This window comes from Onychomys torridus, chromosome 13, assembly GCF_903995425.1.
Source record: "Onychomys torridus chromosome 13, mOncTor1.1, whole genome shotgun sequence".
Lineage (NCBI taxonomy): Eukaryota > Metazoa > Chordata > Mammalia > Rodentia > Cricetidae > Onychomys > Onychomys torridus.
The window spans coordinates 25,851,487-25,869,524 of record NC_050455.1 but is presented as its reverse complement, the minus strand read 5'-3'; the positions used below and the strand labels follow the sequence as shown (position 1 = coordinate 25,869,524).

The following is an 18,038-nucleotide window of genomic DNA, read 5'->3' as shown; positions in this document are numbered from 1 at the left end:
GGTAGGTGTGGGTGCAGACTGCACCCGGCCTGGAAGGAGGTTCTGGCACTGCAGAGCTTGCTCGGTTGGAGATCAAGTGCCCCCTTGTGGCCAGACTTGAGACAAAGGCTGGGTTCTAGGTCCTGTGCTTACATTCACTTCAAGCATTAGTAGGAGCCTCTCTACTGGTCCCAGGCAAGGAGGGTCTGCAGGGGCTCCACTTCTAATGACCAGGCGGGGGTGATACCAGATGTTTTGCCTCTTGTGTTAAAGCCATCTCCCCTCCCCCCCTTGAACCAGCTGTCAGTTTCCTCGGCCCCAGCCTGGTATGGGGTCTACAGAGGGACAGGTACCTAGAATACTGCAATCTGGGTGTAAATGCAAGTTGGTGGTGGGGTAGGCCTAAAGGCCCAGCGAAGGTCAGAATGGTGAGAGCATCCCCAGAGGCCTTGGGTGCAGAGCAAGTTTGGGAGGACTCTCTTACAGGAAGGGCAGTTAGTTACCCGTGCCTTGCCTTTGTGCTAGAAGGAAGGTAAACAGGCCATGCTAGCAGGCACAGAGCTTCCTGTGACCACATGTCTACTCACCTATCCCTGGGGTCTTTCTCCAGGACCACCTGACACACCACACTACAAGTCCCTTGGTCCCAGGACAGTCTACGACCTCACAGGTGTCATTTACGAGGGCAGGCAGTGGGCAAGTGGGACAGGGTAGGAGTGAGTCACAAGAATGTGAGCAGAGGCCTTCTCAGGTGATCACGTCAGCTGACATCTGAAACTTCACTGGCTCTGCTCTGACCTTCTAAATGATTAATCCGAGGCTCTGGTATGCTGCTAGAGTCTTCATGGAGACACATGCTTGTGAGTACATCTGAGCAGGCTGGCCTAGGAGTACCGAGGAGAGGCACAGCCTGCCCTCACACGGTTCTGATGCCACAGGCCTTTTCTTTTCTGCAACGAACAGGAAGTGAGACTGCACCTTCAAGTGTCATGTCCCACACCAGTGACAGGCTGGGGCAGGGGGTCCTCCATTGTGAGGACCACATAGCCATAGTACCCCCTGAAAAGTGGGGTCTGAGTTGCCATCACCCCACATGAGGCATCTCGTTAAACAGAAGGCAGCTAACTAGCCTAACCTTCCGGAGGTTACAGAAGATGCCAGAATGCCTTTCTACTGCGTAGACCAAGAGGCAAGTCAAAGGAGAAATCCTGAGCATCTTCATTATACGTAGAACCTTGAGCAGCATAGCATGGCTTGCACCCCTCATGCAGGGAGGGGAGGACATGGACACCCTGAAGGGCTCAGCTCTGCCTCACCCTTTGGAGGATGTCCATGCCAGTGACGTCATTGCTGACAACAAAACGTTCACAGGTACCTGCTTAGTAAGTATGTGAGGGAGGTGGGCACATGCATGGTTACCCGGGACTACAGCAGGGCAGACCCAGCCTCCCCACCCCCTACCCCCAACCGCCCAGGACTCAGCTGGGCAGGCTAAGTCTGTGATGTTTACTCTGGACTCCAAGGCTGAGGGTGGAGAGGTTAGGAGACCCTTCCACACGCCTGTCTCTCCCATAGGATATGGTGCCGTCAGGACTTGGCACAGACTCAGCCAAGTCTGGGACCACAGCTGCCTTTGCCTGCTGAGCCTGGCTGTTCCCAGCCCCTTGTGCCTTCCCTGCCCCTATATTCCTTTCCAACCACAGTTTCCCCTCCCTCCTCTCTTCCCATTGCCTCCCCCCTGCCCCATCCACTCCTCCTCTGTCCAGAAAGGCCTGCTCCTCTATTTCACGATGCCCTCGGAAGCTTCAGTTCTGGTCTCATGATCTTCTATGAAACTGAGCCATGAGAAACCTGGTCTCCTAGATTCCTTTCCTCTCAGTGTCCCAGGATACTCTGAAGTAGAGCAGCCAGGAGCCTGACAGGCAGCTTTCCGCTGATTTAGGAAGTCTCTGACTGACAACCACTTGCTTCCATGTGAGGTCGGGGTTCGTGGACTGATTTGGGAAAGGCAAGAGTGCTGACCTGGGCGTGGGTCCTGTGCCTAGTCTGAGTGAGTGCCACCAGCCTATCTGAGAGCCTGAGGAAACAAACCTAGTGAACCCCTGGGTCATCCAGAGGAGCCCCCAAACAATCCCACCTTTGCCCAAGGCTCAGTCACAAGGTCAGCGTGCTAGTGAGCAGTCCGCCCCCAGTGCTGTGAGCAGAACACCAGACGGTGACTTTTGGATAAACTAACAACTGAAAAGCTGCGAGGCGGCCAGCGCATACCTATAAGCTCAGCACTCCAGAGGCTGCACAACATAGCCCTATCCAAACCATAAACTACAACTGATGCATCTGCACAGACAGTACTGCACTGCCCCGTCTAGCCAAGCACAGGACAGAGCTGGCTACAGTCTCAGGCAGCTCTGAGCCAGAGATGCAAGTCCTGCGTAGGATGGACATCCCCTTGGCCAGTCATGATGGATCCAGGGTGTCTAACAAGAAATCTGTGACTCTGTAGTGAGTTAAAGGTGGATCCTCACCTGTTCATTCCACCCTACTGCCTCCTAGACCTGGGCACTGCACATCAGGATGGCTCATCTCAGAAGACAAGCAGTCTGGCGACACCTGCCATGGGATATGACTCTTGTGACAGGAGGAAGCTCTCCTTCCTGTGCCTGTCCTCCCTTTGAGGCCAACAAAGGGTCAGCATGGTGGTCAGGATCTAGCTTGTGCCCTGCTCCAGAATGTGCTCTGAAGTTGGGGCCCATTCCCCAAGAAGGACCTGCTCCAGTGGTCAGCTGTGACAGTGAACTTCCTACACGCCTGGTGAATGGGTGCCCTGCTGGCCCTTCAAGACATCTCCTTTAGCTTTTCCTCAGCTGCCTGACTCCTCACTGGTGCTGAGAATGGCGGGTATGTGCACAGGCTCCAATCTCAATCCTGACTCTGCTACAGACCCACTGATAATGCGGAACAGGTCAAAGTTCTGACCTTCTCACAAATTGGAAACTAACACGTACAAAGGGTATTATGAACAAAATGAGGAGGTGAAGTGTTTGCTGGGACCTCACATGGGGTTGAGAAGGGAGGACATCCCAGGAGCTGCAATGAGGTGACACCCTACGGGTCAAATCATGAAAATACAGGTTTTCTTATTCTGGGTCTGTGAGGGGAGGGGCTTCTATCAACCTATATTAAGACGTGTTTATAAGTGTGCTTCCATGTTATTAAAGGGTGACAAAGCAGTCTAGACACAGGATGGATCGTGTGTATGTGTAGGGGAGGGAACACACAGATGATGTGCAATCATCCTTTGTGTGGCAGGCCAGGGTAGCAGGCAGGTCCACACAGCTTTAGCTGGTGAGATCCTGCAGGGACTGGAGAGGGTGAAATATCCAGATGTTTATTTCCTTGGATAGAAGGAAGGAGAACCTCACATAGATATGAGACAACATCTTGGGTGTGGTGTCCACAACATCACTAACACACCAATACTAAGTTCTGAAGAGCACAGGAGACTGAGCAGTCGACATGGACATTTAAGGTGCAGGGAGATGGCTCAGCTAGTGAAGTGCCTGTCACACAGTTGTGGGGACCTGAGTTCCATCCCCAGTGTCCCTGTGAAGAAGCCAAGTGTGACGGTATGTGCCTGTTATCCTCACACTGGAGAGATGGAGACAGGATCATCTCCAGCACTCATTGGGCAGCTGGTCAACTCAAGGGTGAGTTCCAAGTTCACTGGACAACCTTGTCTCAAAAAAGGAAAGAGACAAAGGAAATTGAGAGCTACTGCACTCAGGTCTCCATGGTTGTGCGCCAAGCACACTATATAGGCTCCTCAGCTTCATTTCACTTTGGTTTTCAATCAGGGTCTCCACCTGCAGCTCAACAAGGTGACCAGATGGGCTGGGCAGTGAACTCCCCCGTGCTGGGTTTGGACTACGGCTGATGCCACCACACCCAGCTTTTTGGGTGCTGGGAATGGAACCATAGTCTTCAAGCTTGCATGGCAAGCGCTTTGCCGACTGAGCTGTTTTTTAAAGGCTACTCAAAGGTGAGCAGTCTGAATGAGAATGTAAAATCTCCCAGCAAGCCTTGGGGGAGCAAGAGGCTAGAGCATCCCAAGTGCTTACTATTCGCCAGTGAAGATGATGCTCCAGGGTAAGCAGGTAGAGAAGATAAGGACTTTGGTTAGGAGTTGGGGGGCTTGATAGGGCTGAGTTGAGGTGCCAGAACTATTCTTCTGTAGTGGAGGGGCCTCTTTGAAAAGCCTCTGCCTGCTCTACTCTGAATGAAAGGACAAAGTTGTGGAAACTACTACCCAGGCTAACAGCAAGATGCTGCTGAAGAAAAAAGGTAGTATTTACTAAGGTCAAAAATAAAAGCTTTATATAATAAAGGCTTCATATTTGTACATTGAGTTTCTCAAACACTTTTCACAGGGTGTCAGAGGACAACCTGCAGGACTTGGTTCTCTCCTTCCACCATGTGGACCCTGGGGATCAAACCCCAGGCTGGGAGCAAGCACCGTTACCCACTGAGCAATCTTGCCAGCCCAGAGTGGCTTTCTTGATTTGGTAGACATTACACTGTTTTGCCTGACCGAGGACACTGGAGAGTGGAGAGCCCTCCAGTACAGCACAGTACATGCAAATCTTGGCCTTGCAAATTCCGCAGCAAACACCACAGCAAAGCCCTCACACTATGCCACACCCTGCGCACCAGCTGCCTAGGGCTCTATCCAGATGTGTCTATAAAATGAAAGGCTTACGCATTGACTTAGGTAAAACAAAGAGTTCATTTTGCTTTTGTAAGTCTGAAAGAATTTCCCATGCTGTTGAGAGAAGGAAACAAGCCACAGAGACAATCTCAGATGGCCATTTCCTGCCCCAGACCTTGGCTGAGCACTCGGATCTGCCCCAAAGGGAAGAGACCCTTAGCAAATAATGCTTCACATTTAGTAAGACAGAAGCCCAGCTTCCTTTGATCCTGAGGTCAGCCAGAAGACTTCATGGGGGAGACTCGGGGGAAGCAACCTACTCTGAAGTGCCTTCTGGATCACAGCTTAGCTCAGACTGGAGGAAACGAGTGGGAACTGGGCCGATGTCACTGTGAGGGTCAAATGGGAAGGAGGAAGGAGGCACCAAGTCTGGAAGGCTCCAAGGTGCACTGGGGAGAAGACAGTTTGTCTACGGCTGAAAACCCAGCCCCGGGTAACATGACAGCAGAGGATCAATGTCTCCTATTACAAACAGATCCTAATGCACGAATTTTCTTTTGTGTCTTGAAACAGGGTCTATGTAGCCCTAACTAGACCACCACTTGCTATGTAAACCAAACTGGCCTTGAACTCAGAAATCTGACTGCCTCTGTTTCCAAGTGCTGGGATTAAAGGCTTGTGCCAGCACACCTGTCTCTAATGCAGTTTTTAGAGAAATAATTGTGATTGTGTCTGTTAACAGTAGGCAGAAAGCATTCAAATCCAGCCTGCTCATGCCTACTGTACAACAGTGTGTGTCCTGACTGCATGAGTCCTGCACCTCACGTGCTGCCGGGTTTCAACGGAAACCTACATCATCAAACTGGACCTTAACGCCAGTCACCACGCACAGCAAGTGAATGAGCAAGTTGCCTGTGTCATATAAAACAAGCGAAAGATCCATTTAAATACCCGTCAGGATGGGGTCTCAGCCAGGGCTACAAGGTAAGACCCTGTCTCAAGTAAATAAGTAAAAATAAGCCCAGGCTCCACAGTGATCTAGATTTAATGCAATTCCAACAGAAATCACAAGACAGATCACAGATAAAATGTAAGGAAAAGAAAGAGAACATGATAATGAAAACAAGATTCCCTATATAGTTATAGTAGTCAAGACAGTTAACTGATGAATGGTATCTATGTCTCCATGGGTCAAGAATAGACAGACCAGAAAGACTGGCATGAACTTGGCTGGCTGGCTCACAAACATGTAGGGCGGGCCCTGAGGAAGGGGAGCTTCTTCATAAAGAATGCTGAAAACTGAACAATCCTAAACTATCTGATTGATTAATTTATTGATTGACTGACTGACTTGATTGACTGATAGATACAAGGTTTTTTTGAGAGTAGCCTTGGCTATCTTGGAACTCACTCTGTAGTACAGGCTGGCCTAGAACTCAGAGATTTGCTTGCCTCTGCCTCCCAAGTGCTGGGATTAAAGGTGTGCACCACATCTGGTCCCACCCCAGAACTAAAGCATTACATTTTCATTTAAAAAATTAACCTTAGCTGGGCAGTGGTGGCCCAAGCCTTAAGCCCAGCATTTTTTTTTTTTTTTTTTTTTTTTTTTTGGTTTTTCGAGACAGGGTTTAGAAAAGCTTTGCACCTTTTTCCTGGAACTCCACTTGGTAGCCCAGGCTGGCCTCAAACTCACAGAGATCCACCTGCCTCTGCCTCCTGAGTGCTGGGATTACAGGCATGCGCCACCACCGCCCGGCCCCAGCATTCTTGAGACAGAGGCAGGTGGGTCTCTGTGAGTTTGAGGCCAGCCTAGTCTACAGAGTCAGTCCCAGGACAGCCAGGGCTACACAGAGAAACCTTGTTAAAGGAAAAAAATAACCTTAAATGGATCATGAATCTAACTATATAATAAGAAAATTTTTGGAAAAACAACAAAATCCTCATTACCTTAGTTTAGCATTATCTATAAGAAAAATTGGTAAACTGAATTTTATCAAAAATAAAAGCTTTTATTGTATAACATACTGTTAGGATAAAATGGTAGACATAAGGTATAATCCCAGCATTGTGGGGTAGAGGCAGGGGTATCAAGAGCTCATGGTTATCCTTAGTTTCATCACTAGTCCAGGGGTAGCCAGGGCAACATGAAACTCTCTCCAACAAACATACACAACAAGAAAACAAAAATGAGGTTGGGTGATCATGCAGTGGTTAAGAGCCTTTGCTCTTGCAGAGGACCCAGGTTCAGTTCCCAGCATCCACATGGTGGCTCACAACCATCCATAACTCCAGTTCCAGGAAACCTGAAGCTCTCTTCTGACCTCTGTGGATACCGGCATACACAGTTGCCTATACATAAGTGTAGGCAAAACAGTCACACATAAGATACATCTTTTTTTTTTCTTTAACTTTTTTAAAGCTGGGCATGGTGGTTCACACTTTTAATCTCAGCACTCAGGAGCAGAGACAGGTGGATCGCTATGAGTTCAAAGCCAGCCTGATCTATATATCAAGTCCCAGTATAGTCAGTCAGGGCTACATAGAGAGACCTTGTCTCAAAAAAGAAAGAAATACCTCAAACGAAGACCTGCAGCGGATCTGTGCCATACTGACAGTCTAGGGGTCTTGATCGGGTTCCTGTTTTCTTTCAGTTAGAGAATTAAAGGAGCTGATAAAGCAGACACTTACATTCCTTTTTAGATATGGGAACTTGGAAGACGGCAAATCTTATTTCAAATTAATGGGGAAGGGATATATATTTTTTGTCGGTAGCTCATAACTTCTTCCCAGGGCAGCAAAGACACTGGGATTTCTCTTCTTCAAGGCAGGAAAGGGAAGCTAATCTACCCCTACCCCCACCCCTACCTCGGCCCTGGGTCTGGAGCTGGCCATGGAGAAATTCTTTGTGATTTGCCCTGTCTGAGTAATTAGGAAGGAAGGAATTCTGAGTGGAGAGAGAGGCCTGGCAGGGTTCCTCACTCAGTCTGTGGGTATTAGACCAGACCCCTTCCTTCCAGTCCCACCTTACATACAGCCACTGCACTATAGTGACGTCTCCAGGAAAATCTAAAAGAGGGTTCAGGAAATTCAGTATGTAGAGCCTCCTAAAGGGTAATGAATCCAGAAAAAGGCACAAAGGCTCAGCACCCCCTCCTCCACTTCCCCTGCGTCTCTTCACCGGCTCCCTCCAACTGTAATGTCTTTATAATAAACCAGTCAGCAGGATCCCTGAGCTCTGTGAGCCACTTAAGGAAAGGCTGTGGGAATGATTTATGTAGCTGGTATCAGAAGCACCAGGAAAGCTTCCTGAGGCTTGGCCCTGCCATCCGCTATGGGGCCAGTCCTGATAACCCCCACCCTACCCCCACATGTGGATCTAATACCATCTCCTGACAGCGTCACCAGAATGAATGGAGTTGAGGGCACTAGGCTGCTATCTGCCTCTGCTGTACAGACTGCTTGCTTGGTGCCTAGAAAACTTCCCATGTCTAGTGTCAGAAGTGGCCTCTGTTGTGACAACATATAGAGGAAACTGATTCAGGATCTATTTTTTCTACCAACAACCCAATCAAACTGGGGCTGCGGATGGCGGCACATGCTTGTAACCCAGCACTTGAGAGACCAGTCTAACTACACAGTGGACAACAGACACTGGATCAAAGAGTCAACGTTAAGAGGACTAGAGAGATGCTCAGTGGTAAGAGTGTTCGCTAGGCATCAGACTAGAGTTCAGATCCCAGCACCCAGGCACAACCAGCTTCCTACATGTCCTGTGCCCGGCACTACTCAGGGAACAGAAACAGTATCCCTGGGACCTTCTGGCTTCCAACTCAGAAACAAAACCAAAACCAAACCCAAAACACCAGCTCAGGTTCAGGGAGAGTCCCTACCTCAAAGAAATTGAAGGAAAATGATAGAGAAAGACACAGAAGCTTTCCTCTGGCCTCCACAGAGATACACATGCACACAAAGTTAGATAAAACAACACCTACAAGCATACTATAAACAAGTTAAGAACCCGGTAGAAGACATTTGTAAGCCTGCAAGCTTATCAACCAGACAAGCATTGTATCAAAAAGGGACTTCTCAGCTGGGCACAATGGCACACACCTTTAATCCCAACATTTGGAAGGCAGAGGCAGGTGGATCTCTGAGGTCAGCTTGGTCTACATAGTAAAATCCAGGACAGCCAGAGCTACATAGTGAGACCCTATCTTAAATGTTTGCCCCTGCCAACAAAACAAACCAGGCTTCTCTAAAACTGAGCAGGAAAAGACAAATTAATAGGAAAAAAATGGCTCAGTGGTAGAGACACATACCACACCAAGTTCACCTCCTGGGATCCACGTGGTGAACAGAGAGAACCAGCTCCTGCAAGTTGTCTCTGACCTCCACATGTGTGTCACAGCACATAAACACATGGGCACTTGTGTACACATAAATATAAAATAAAATTTTAAATATATAAACAATTATACATCCATACATGATATCTGTTCAAGGTCAATGGTAATCTGGAAGGTAAGAGAGAAATACTATTTCACACCCATTTACAGATGCTAAAATTTTAAAGTCTGCAGATTGGATTTTTTTTTCCAAAGAAAGAAAAAAATTGAACTTGTATAACACTAGCTGTTTATTGCAGTAACAGGAGCAGCAGCCGCGGGGAGAACTGGATCTTGGCTACTCAGTCCAAGCTGTCCAGGAGGCAGCAGCAGCAGAGTGCAGCCCAGCACGCAGCCAGGACTGCCTGACACCCGCCATCCATGTCCGTCTTCCTTTCCCGTTCCAAAACGTACACTGGGAGGGGGCGGGCGGGAGAGAGAGACCAGTTAAGAAGGGGCTTGGAGCAGTGGTGGTCGGGCAGCACTTACCACACTGTAAGACTCACACAGCGCTGTCAGCTCCGTGAGGGCACCACAGGGAGCACTCCAGTGTCTGGCACTCATCAGAAGCTGTCAGGCCACTGATTCCAGCCACCTCACTTTCCACAAGCTCTTGAACCCCACCCAGCACTTCATTCAGTGTTGTCTAGAGTGACCCAATTTACAGCCTTCGTCCTAAGCCCCATGTGTGTGGCTCTGGGAAAGCTTTACCTCTCTCATTTAATCCTTACAACCACTGTATTGCCACCATCGAGGTGACATGCCCAGACGTCTGGGGGGTGGGGGTGGGCATGGCCATCTGGGAAGGGAAATTTTCAGGGATAGGCTACAACTTTGCCTAAGGGGGAAAAGAAATCAGTATCTAGAATTTTCCCTAGAGTCCAATGAGCTAAAGGAAGACAAACACAGAGCAGAACACGAGTCTTTGAACAGAGCTGGGTCGGTCTTTATGTGACCAATAGCGTAAGAAAGGGAGGGATAGAGAAATGCTGTTATATTATTTATATGGAAAGGGTTACCCATGCTTCTGAGACTTGTAAGAAACTTAAGTGTCAGGGTGTGGGGAAGAGTAGAGGTTTTACTTCAGGTTTTCACTTTGCTTAAATCTAGGCTTATTGGATTCCAAAGCCACATTCAAAGATGCTCCTCTAGCTAAAATGGAAGAGAGAGAGGGGAGCAGAGAAGGAAGGTAGCTGTCTGGTTTTGGCTGCCTTGGACACACCCTCCCATCCTCTCTGCAAGTTCCAGACCTGGTGCTGACTGACCTGGACCACTTCCCAAGTCCCAGTCAATTACAAGTCCCACTTGGCCCAGCTGCACCCAATCTATGCCCCCCCTCACAGCCACATCTGCAGCTCTGATCCCTGTCCCGTCCATCCAAAAGCCTCAATTCTAGTTGGACTCCTCCAGACCTTGCTGCCTATGGGCCCTGGGTGAGCACAAGGGCTCAGGCCAGGCAGCAGAAGCCTCATCAGATTACCAGCTCTCCCCATCAGCAGCTCAGGGGCTAGACGGCGGGCACCCAGGTACTTGTCATTCCCAGAGCTGGGCCCTGTGAGTACAAATACAACCCCATACGCCATGACGCAAACATAGTGCTGTCAGGGTTCTGTGGAACCCTCCTCCCTCCAAGCAGCACTCAACATCAGCCACAGCAGCACCAGCCTTACCCTCTTTTCTCTGGGATTTTGTAGGGAGCTGAGAGCTCAGCTGAGCTGGGTCATGAGGAAGAGAGCACAGGAAGCAGTCTGCTGTGAACATCCAGAAGGATTCTAGATCCTGGATCCCTTCTCTGCTCACCTCAGTATAAGGCGCATGCTCTTCTCCAGTCCTAAGTAGAATCCCTGCATCTCAACTCCAGTTTCGGTCACTCTCCACTGGTTCCTTAGGGTACCCTATCAGGAGAAACTCCAAAGCCTTCTCACTTCCCATCCACCAAACTGAGCTCAGCCCGCTGCAAACATCACCACATAGGGTCCTAGGCCCAGACACGGCCTTCATAATTTATCATCACCATCATGGGGCCCACACCCATGAAGCCCTGCACATTTACAGGTGGCCAGCATACTGTGGTCCAATTTTATGGAAAAACAAACTGCTTCAGGTAGAGTTACACGATTTTGTCCAAAGTCAGCTGTCAGCACCCCCACGACAATCTCCCAGCGAATCGGCTGCGGCGGCACCTTCCTACTGTTCCATTTAACTCACCAACCCCTGCACTCAATAGCTCAGCCCCACCTAGGCCCCCTGGCACAGCACTCTTTACTGCCTGCACTATTCAGACTCGGTGGATCCTGTGGTGTGCAGCGCCTCAGCTACCACAGAGCCAAGTGACCTTCCTTGCACTTAAAAGCCCTGGATCTGGCCTGCCTGTCCCCAGGCACGCTGCTTAGCCGCATGACTACAGCACAGCCCGTAGGGAAGCCTTGTAGTGTCCACGGAGAGCAGTAAGATTCAAGGGACCTAACTCCAGGCACACATGCAGTATAAAAGCAAGTACCAGGCTGGGAATGAGCCAGAGAGAAGTGTGAATTCCACGTGATAAAATTCTGTTTCCAGGATAGGGCCTGTGTTTGGTAGCTGTGGAGCTCTGCGGAACTCTGGTCTCTGAAAGCGAGGTGAAGGGGGACTGCTCTGAGTCAGCCAGTGTGCTTGGGGTTTATATCGGAGATTAAAGGCAAAGTCTGCCAGACAGGGGCCTGCATGGCTCACAGCTGTAGCCTGCAATGTGTGCATTAGCATAGGCTCCCAGGGCCCCGGCCAGCTCTGTGAGCACAGGACATCCAAGTGCCTGAAACAGCAGACCCTAGCCCCAGCCTGCAATATGCAAACAAGCAGCCCCTATGTTTTCAAGATCCCTCTGTTCTTATCTCTCGGCCCTTCTCCTTACCTCAGGAACCTGAGGTAGAGCAGGAAGTAGAAGTATGGGAGGGGTGAAAGGGGCCGTAGGTGCTGCCAAGACTCATGATAGAAATTCCCATAAAAGCAGAGAAGGAACCCTGCTGACGTGGCATCTGTAGATGGAAGGATGTGATGCCTCCTTAGTTCTGTCCCAGACTCTGGCTCCTAACTCCCTCCAGAGGCAAGCCATAGAAACTAGGACTTCTCTGCCCTAAACCGGGTTCCCAGAAATACTAAAGCCTTCTCTGCCTTTCTGTCTTGGAGCTGGCTATAAAGAATGAACTCCCTCAGGGCTGAGCATGGTGGCACACACCTTTAATCCTAGTATTTTTGAGTTCGAGGCCAGACTGGTCAACATAGTGAGACCTTGTCTCAAAAAGCAGAACAAAACAAAAATGAACTCTCTGGTGTACCTTGAGGTCAGAAGACCCTTCTCATTCCCTGAGGGTCCTGCCCAACACCCTGAAGGGCGGAATGCTACACTGACAAGCCAAGCTGGTTTCCCTGCTCTATTTGTGTTCTGTCTGACCCTTTAGTCCAATCATAGCCACACGGCTCCCTGTGAAATGTCTCCATAAAGCATTCCAAAGAGCAGAGTTCGGGGCTTCTGGGCAGCCCTTCATGGCAGTCCCTACAAGTGTCAGGCCTGGAGAGGGCACAGAAGCACCACTTCCTGCGATTTCCATGCTCTATGCCTCTTCACCCATGTCTCTGTACTGGCTTTTATAACAAATCAGCAAACAGAAGTGTTCCCTGAGCCACTCAAGCAAACAAATGAACAAGAGGAGGGGTTGTGGGGTCTCCTGTTAAAAGCAAGTTGATCGGAACTACAGGCAAAGCGAAGAGACCAAGACCGGCATCTAGAAGGGGCATACTTAGAGACTGAGCCTTCAGCCTCTGGGGTCTGATGCCATTCTGGGTGGACAACTTGAGAAGCAGATCAGGGGATGCCCAAGGCTGACGTCTGATGCTACAGAGCCAGATGCTTGCCTGTTTGGTGGGAGAAACCTCCATGTTGTTAGAAGTTACAGAAGTCTGCACTGATGGATGATACGGGAACATATGGAAAGGGGTGCTTCGGTTTTCCTGGGTATCCTAAAGGGATGTTGTGTTGATTGTTTTTGCCAACTTGACACAAGTTGGAGTCACCTGGGATGAGAAGGCCTCGGCTGAGGAATTGCCTGGACTGTCCGCAAGTCTATGGGGCATCTTCTTGACTGATGATTGATTAGGGGCGTGGGGCAGCCCACTGTGGGTGGCGCCCTTCCTTACAAGTGGTCCTGTAAGAAAGCAGGCTGAGCGAGCCATAGAGAACAAGCCGAGAGGAGCAGCATCCCTCCAGGGATAGACTGTGATGAGGATGTGTAAGACAAACCCCCCCCCCACCTGACCAGGGTCTTTATCACAGCAACACAAATGAGGGCAGATGTCCTCCATCCAGGTCATAAGCCTCAAGACACCGTGTCTCAATCTTGTGAGAGGCACTACATTCAGGGTTTCAGAATAGTGGTTTTAATAAAACATCAAACTGAATTTAGACATACAGTCATCTACTTCCTAGCCAAGTAATCTTGTGCAGGTGACAAACTCTCCTAGCTGGTTTCCTCTGCTGTGGGAGAGGGTAATATCTTCCACAGAATTGCTGTTGAATTGTTACGGAATTGTTACAACACTCAATAAACATCACTGAGCTCTCACTGTGATTCACATGACTGTGAGCTTTCAGGCAGATCCCCCCTAATCAAGTGAAGAATGTTCCTGCTGTGTAGCCCAGGCTAGCCTTGAACTCTCAATCCTCTTGCCTCAGACTCCCAAATGCTGGGATGACAGGCATGTACCACCATGCCAGGCAAGAGTAGTGATATGGATTCACAACATGCCCCCATGGTTGGGTATGGTTGCGTATGCCCGGCGGGACCTAGTCACTTCCACCTAGTCATTTCAGGGTCAAAACGTCTCGCGTGACCAGGACCCCATGGCTTTGTGTGGTTGCGCGCAACCATGTGATCTACACGCATGAGTGGACTAGCCACATAAGCCTGTGTGTGCAGGAGCTGCCCAGCCTTTATAAGCTGGCATCATGATTCCTGGCCCATCTTTTCTCATGTGTCTTTCCACAGGCCTATGCACATCTGTCTCTTTCCCTTATCTTAATAAAACTCTTGTTAGTGGATTCTGTTGTGTTTTGTGGCATCTCCTTGCAGGGAAAGAGTGCCACAAATAAGCCAACAGGTAGGCCTCTTTAGGCAGATCTAGATAAGAAGGATACAGAGGGGCTCCCTTGGACTCTGGGGAGAAGCTTCTGAAGTCAACAGGAGGTCAGGGGGCAAAGCCATATGCTGTTCCGGAAGCAAGGGGCCCCATGTAATTAGGAAAGAACGGTTCCTTTATGAGGGAAGAATGTGCCACCATGAGGGACAAAGGAATGCAGGTCAGAGCTGGTAGGTGTGGTGATCTATTGTGTACCCTAATAAACTTGCCTGAGGATCAGAGGACAGAGCCAGCCACTAGATTAGACATAGAGGTCAGGCAGTGGTGGCACACACCTTTAATCCCAGCACTTGAGATCTCATGCCTTTGCTTGGGAAACACACAAGCCTTTAATCCCAGGAAGTAATATGGCAGGGCAGAGAAAGGTATATAAAGTGTGAGGAAACAGGAACTCACTCTCTTTAGGCTGAGGAATTCCTCCTTTTCGTAGAGGTAAGAACTAATGGCTAGCTGTTCTGCTTCTCTGATCTTTCGGCTTTTACTCTGATATCTGGATCTGGGTTTTTTATTAAAGGACCATCTAAGATTTGAACAACATGTAGAGCCATGGGAGGAGAATGGAAGAATGTTAGCTTGTGGGTGGCCTTGAAATCAAGGTCTTGCCTATGTGTCTTCCCTCGCTCCAACACACACACATCTGCATACAGTTCCTGTCATTTTTCCTCTGGCCTCAATATAACTGGAGTCCAGGTCACACCTTTGGAAAGCCCAACTCTTAGAAGTCCAGGCAAGACCCAGGCACAGAACTTCCAAGGGCAGTGGAGGGGATCTACATACTGAAACACAGGAACCACTGGGAGGGAGGCACAGGGGTATAGACCAGGGACACAGAGACAGTTACAGCCAGACTGACAGATCCATGCTCAGTAAAAATGTGCCTCACCCACTGAGGGCCTGGATATCCTGGGCACCCCAGCAGGAACCCTGCTCCTCTCATGGACTTCACCTGCACCTGCCTAATCTAACTGCTAGGCCTCAGCCTTTCAAAGCTCCAGAATGGGCGGTAGCATCTATGAATAAACATGCCTGTCCACCTCCAGGAACTGGTCCAGCCGCATACCCTTCGACTAACTCTTCTTTCTCCTTTCCAAGTCAAAGGAATGGACTGCAGGGCTCAGGGCAGAAAGTACCCCCGCTCTGAGTCAGCTGCCTGATTCATTACCTGGTTCCACCCAAGCTGATGCTGGAGACTCGGTTCAAGGTTGGGTCACCTTGTGAGTATCCTCCTTACTCTCTACCCCATAAGACCTCTGATCCTGAGAGGTATCTGATTGTCCTCTAGCACTCAAGACAAATTCAAAACAAGAGCAGGCCATAATCCAGGCCACAGCCCTGACAGCCCTCATCTAGCTCAGCTTTGCCTGACGCCCCTTCCTTCCCTAGTTCAGGCTCTATCAGCCCTGCTCCTAACCTGGGGTGTCCTTGTCACCTCTCAGAGCTGAGATTGCTGCTTTGCAGTGAGTGCCCACGATGAGACTGTCAACAAAATACCACCTGTCCCCGCAGCCATGTGCCAAGCGTGGGAAAGGGGCTGCTCCTCCGCTCTGCACCATCTGGAATCTGGCACTTCTTGAAGGAGCCTGCCATGTGCCAAGCGTGGGGAAAAGGGGCTGCTCCTCCACTCTGCACCATCTAGGATCCAGCACTTCTTAGAGGAACCTTCCTCGCCGTCTCCAGCCCATCAAGGCTCTTTGGAGCCTGAGGCTCCTGCAAGCACACTCTCACTTGCAATCATGCAAGACCAGCCCCATTAGCTGAGCACGGAGGCAGAGAGGGCTAAGTGAACATTCAGATGAGAAGGGCCGACTCCAGGCCAGTCCAGGCTGCGCAGCACACCTGCAGGAAAGAGTGTGCTGGAGTAAGGCAGGCTATGCTGGTGATGCTTTCCTCTCTGCTCTTGTCATCAGAACACAAGAACATGGGACTATCCGAGACGTCCTCACATCCTAACGGGAGTCTGAGTTCTTCGTTCCCACACTGCCTCCACAGGGTCTGAGATCCAAGGAAGGGTGGCAGGGACAGGGGCTGCAGGATCTCTGCGCCATTCACATGGGCTGCATGGCCCACAATCTAGGTCCTCACCTCATGTCTGTGGCTATGCAAAAGAAATCTGGGTGGCTCATCTGTGGGCCTAGAGAATTAAAAATGAACACAGAAAGCACCAATGACCATTAAGACCACAGCTTCACACAACCAGCCATGTCCATTTCTAGCACTAATGCCAGGTGAATACAGAGGAACACAGGCCCAGGAAGCCTTATCTATGACAGGACAGCTGCAGCCATATAAAGCCCACTCCTGTACGGGTATGTCATTAGCCAGCACAACCAGTCCAGTGGCAATTCCTAATGTCAAGTAACCTACAGGTGGACCAGATTTCCTAGGGGACTTCTACATGTAATTCTACGATTCTCCGTGTCCTCTAAGAACCAGTTGAAACAAAAGCAGACCAGAGCCATCAAACTGGGGGACACTGACATGCCTACACAAAGCTGCCATGAGTGGAAGACAAGAGGCCCCAGGCTTCAGCAGCTCATGGTTTCAAGTCCCAGATGGAGCCCTTTCTAGGGAGAAGCCCAAAAGAGAAGCAGGGTTCTGTCTAGCCCAAGACCACCCACTGAATGTCAAGGGTACCCCGACAGTTGCAAGGAAATCACAAACTCAAGAGTACTTCATGGAAGGTGATATGTAAAACTACAACTGTAGCCTATTATGAAGGCCAATCAAATATCCAAATGTAGTGTGGTGCTGAGGTGACCACTCCTGGGTATGCTGCAGTCCAAATTTAGAAGGTGAGTAAAGCTGACTTTGGGTCTGAAGTCCTCAGTAGAGAAAGGTAACTCATCAGCAACTAATCTTTAAAGATATCTTGCCTTAATTTCCTCATCCAAATTATTGAATGAGAGGACCTGAACAAATACTGTAAACCTATTATCATTATTTACACTATCTGAACTTATTTACAGCAGCTGAAAGGTGAACAGAACCTAATATTCACCATGAATGAATAAACTAAATGTAGAATATACCTTCAATGGAATATTATTCAGACTCAAAAAGGAAGAAATTTTGGACACACGCTGTAACATGGATAAACCCTAGAGACACACTACACAAAATCAACCAATCACAGAAGGGCAGATACTTCATGATTATATTTATCTGAAATACATTCAGTAGTCAAATCTATAGGCAAAAAGGAGAATGGCATTGTCAGGGGCAGGACAAAGGAGGGTGTGAGGATCTGTTATTCAAGAGGTGCCAAGTTTCAGTTTAGAAAGAAAAGTTTTGGAGACAGCGACTGGCCAACCATGTGAATGCAACTAACATTAGCCAAAGGGCTCTGTCCTTAGACAAAGTCAAAAGAGCAGGTTTTATGTTATAAATATTTAACTACACATCCTTTCAAGGATCGTGAGTGGCATCAAAACCTACATTCTTTAGTCTTCTACTGATTCATGAGGCTTCCAGGGCTCTTCACATTCAGGAAGTCAGGGCACCACAGCTTAGTTCACAGTGGCGAAATTCTGGTGGTATGGGGTCATTTTGTTCCAGCACCATCTTTGATCCTCCTCTGTCCTGTACTCTCCTGTGTCTAGCCTGGACTCCAGTCAGCCAGAGGCATGTCATGGTTATCAAAAAACCAAGTCTGTTTGGTGCCTGCCTGTTCTGCTTGTAGACTATCCAGACTGCTCCCCTCTGAGCACCTCCAGTGCTCCCGGAGAAACCAGCTGTGGCTGGTGACCCTTGGCTCAGTCTTCTACTTCACATGCCCGCTTCTCTTCTCCTGACACAGC

At 49.3% G+C, this 18,038-nt stretch overlaps 1 protein-coding gene across 2 annotated transcripts in view; it reads right to left on the bottom strand.

Annotated features, from left to right (window-relative positions):
* Positions 1–18,038, bottom strand: part of Cystm1 (cysteine rich transmembrane module containing 1) — a 61,488-nt gene that overhangs the window by 2,179 nt on the left and 41,271 nt on the right. The window contains exon 3 of one of the 2 annotated variants that reach the window (XM_036204808.1): positions 9,313–9,484. The exons of the other annotated variant lie outside the window; for it this stretch is intronic. Within the exon in view, the coding sequence (XP_036060701.1) occupies positions 9,372–9,484 (113 nt within the window). The 3' untranslated portion in view covers positions 9,313–9,371. Of the gene's footprint in view, positions 1–9,312; positions 9,485–18,038 lie in introns of those variants that run through there. 2 annotated transcript variants of the gene reach the window in all.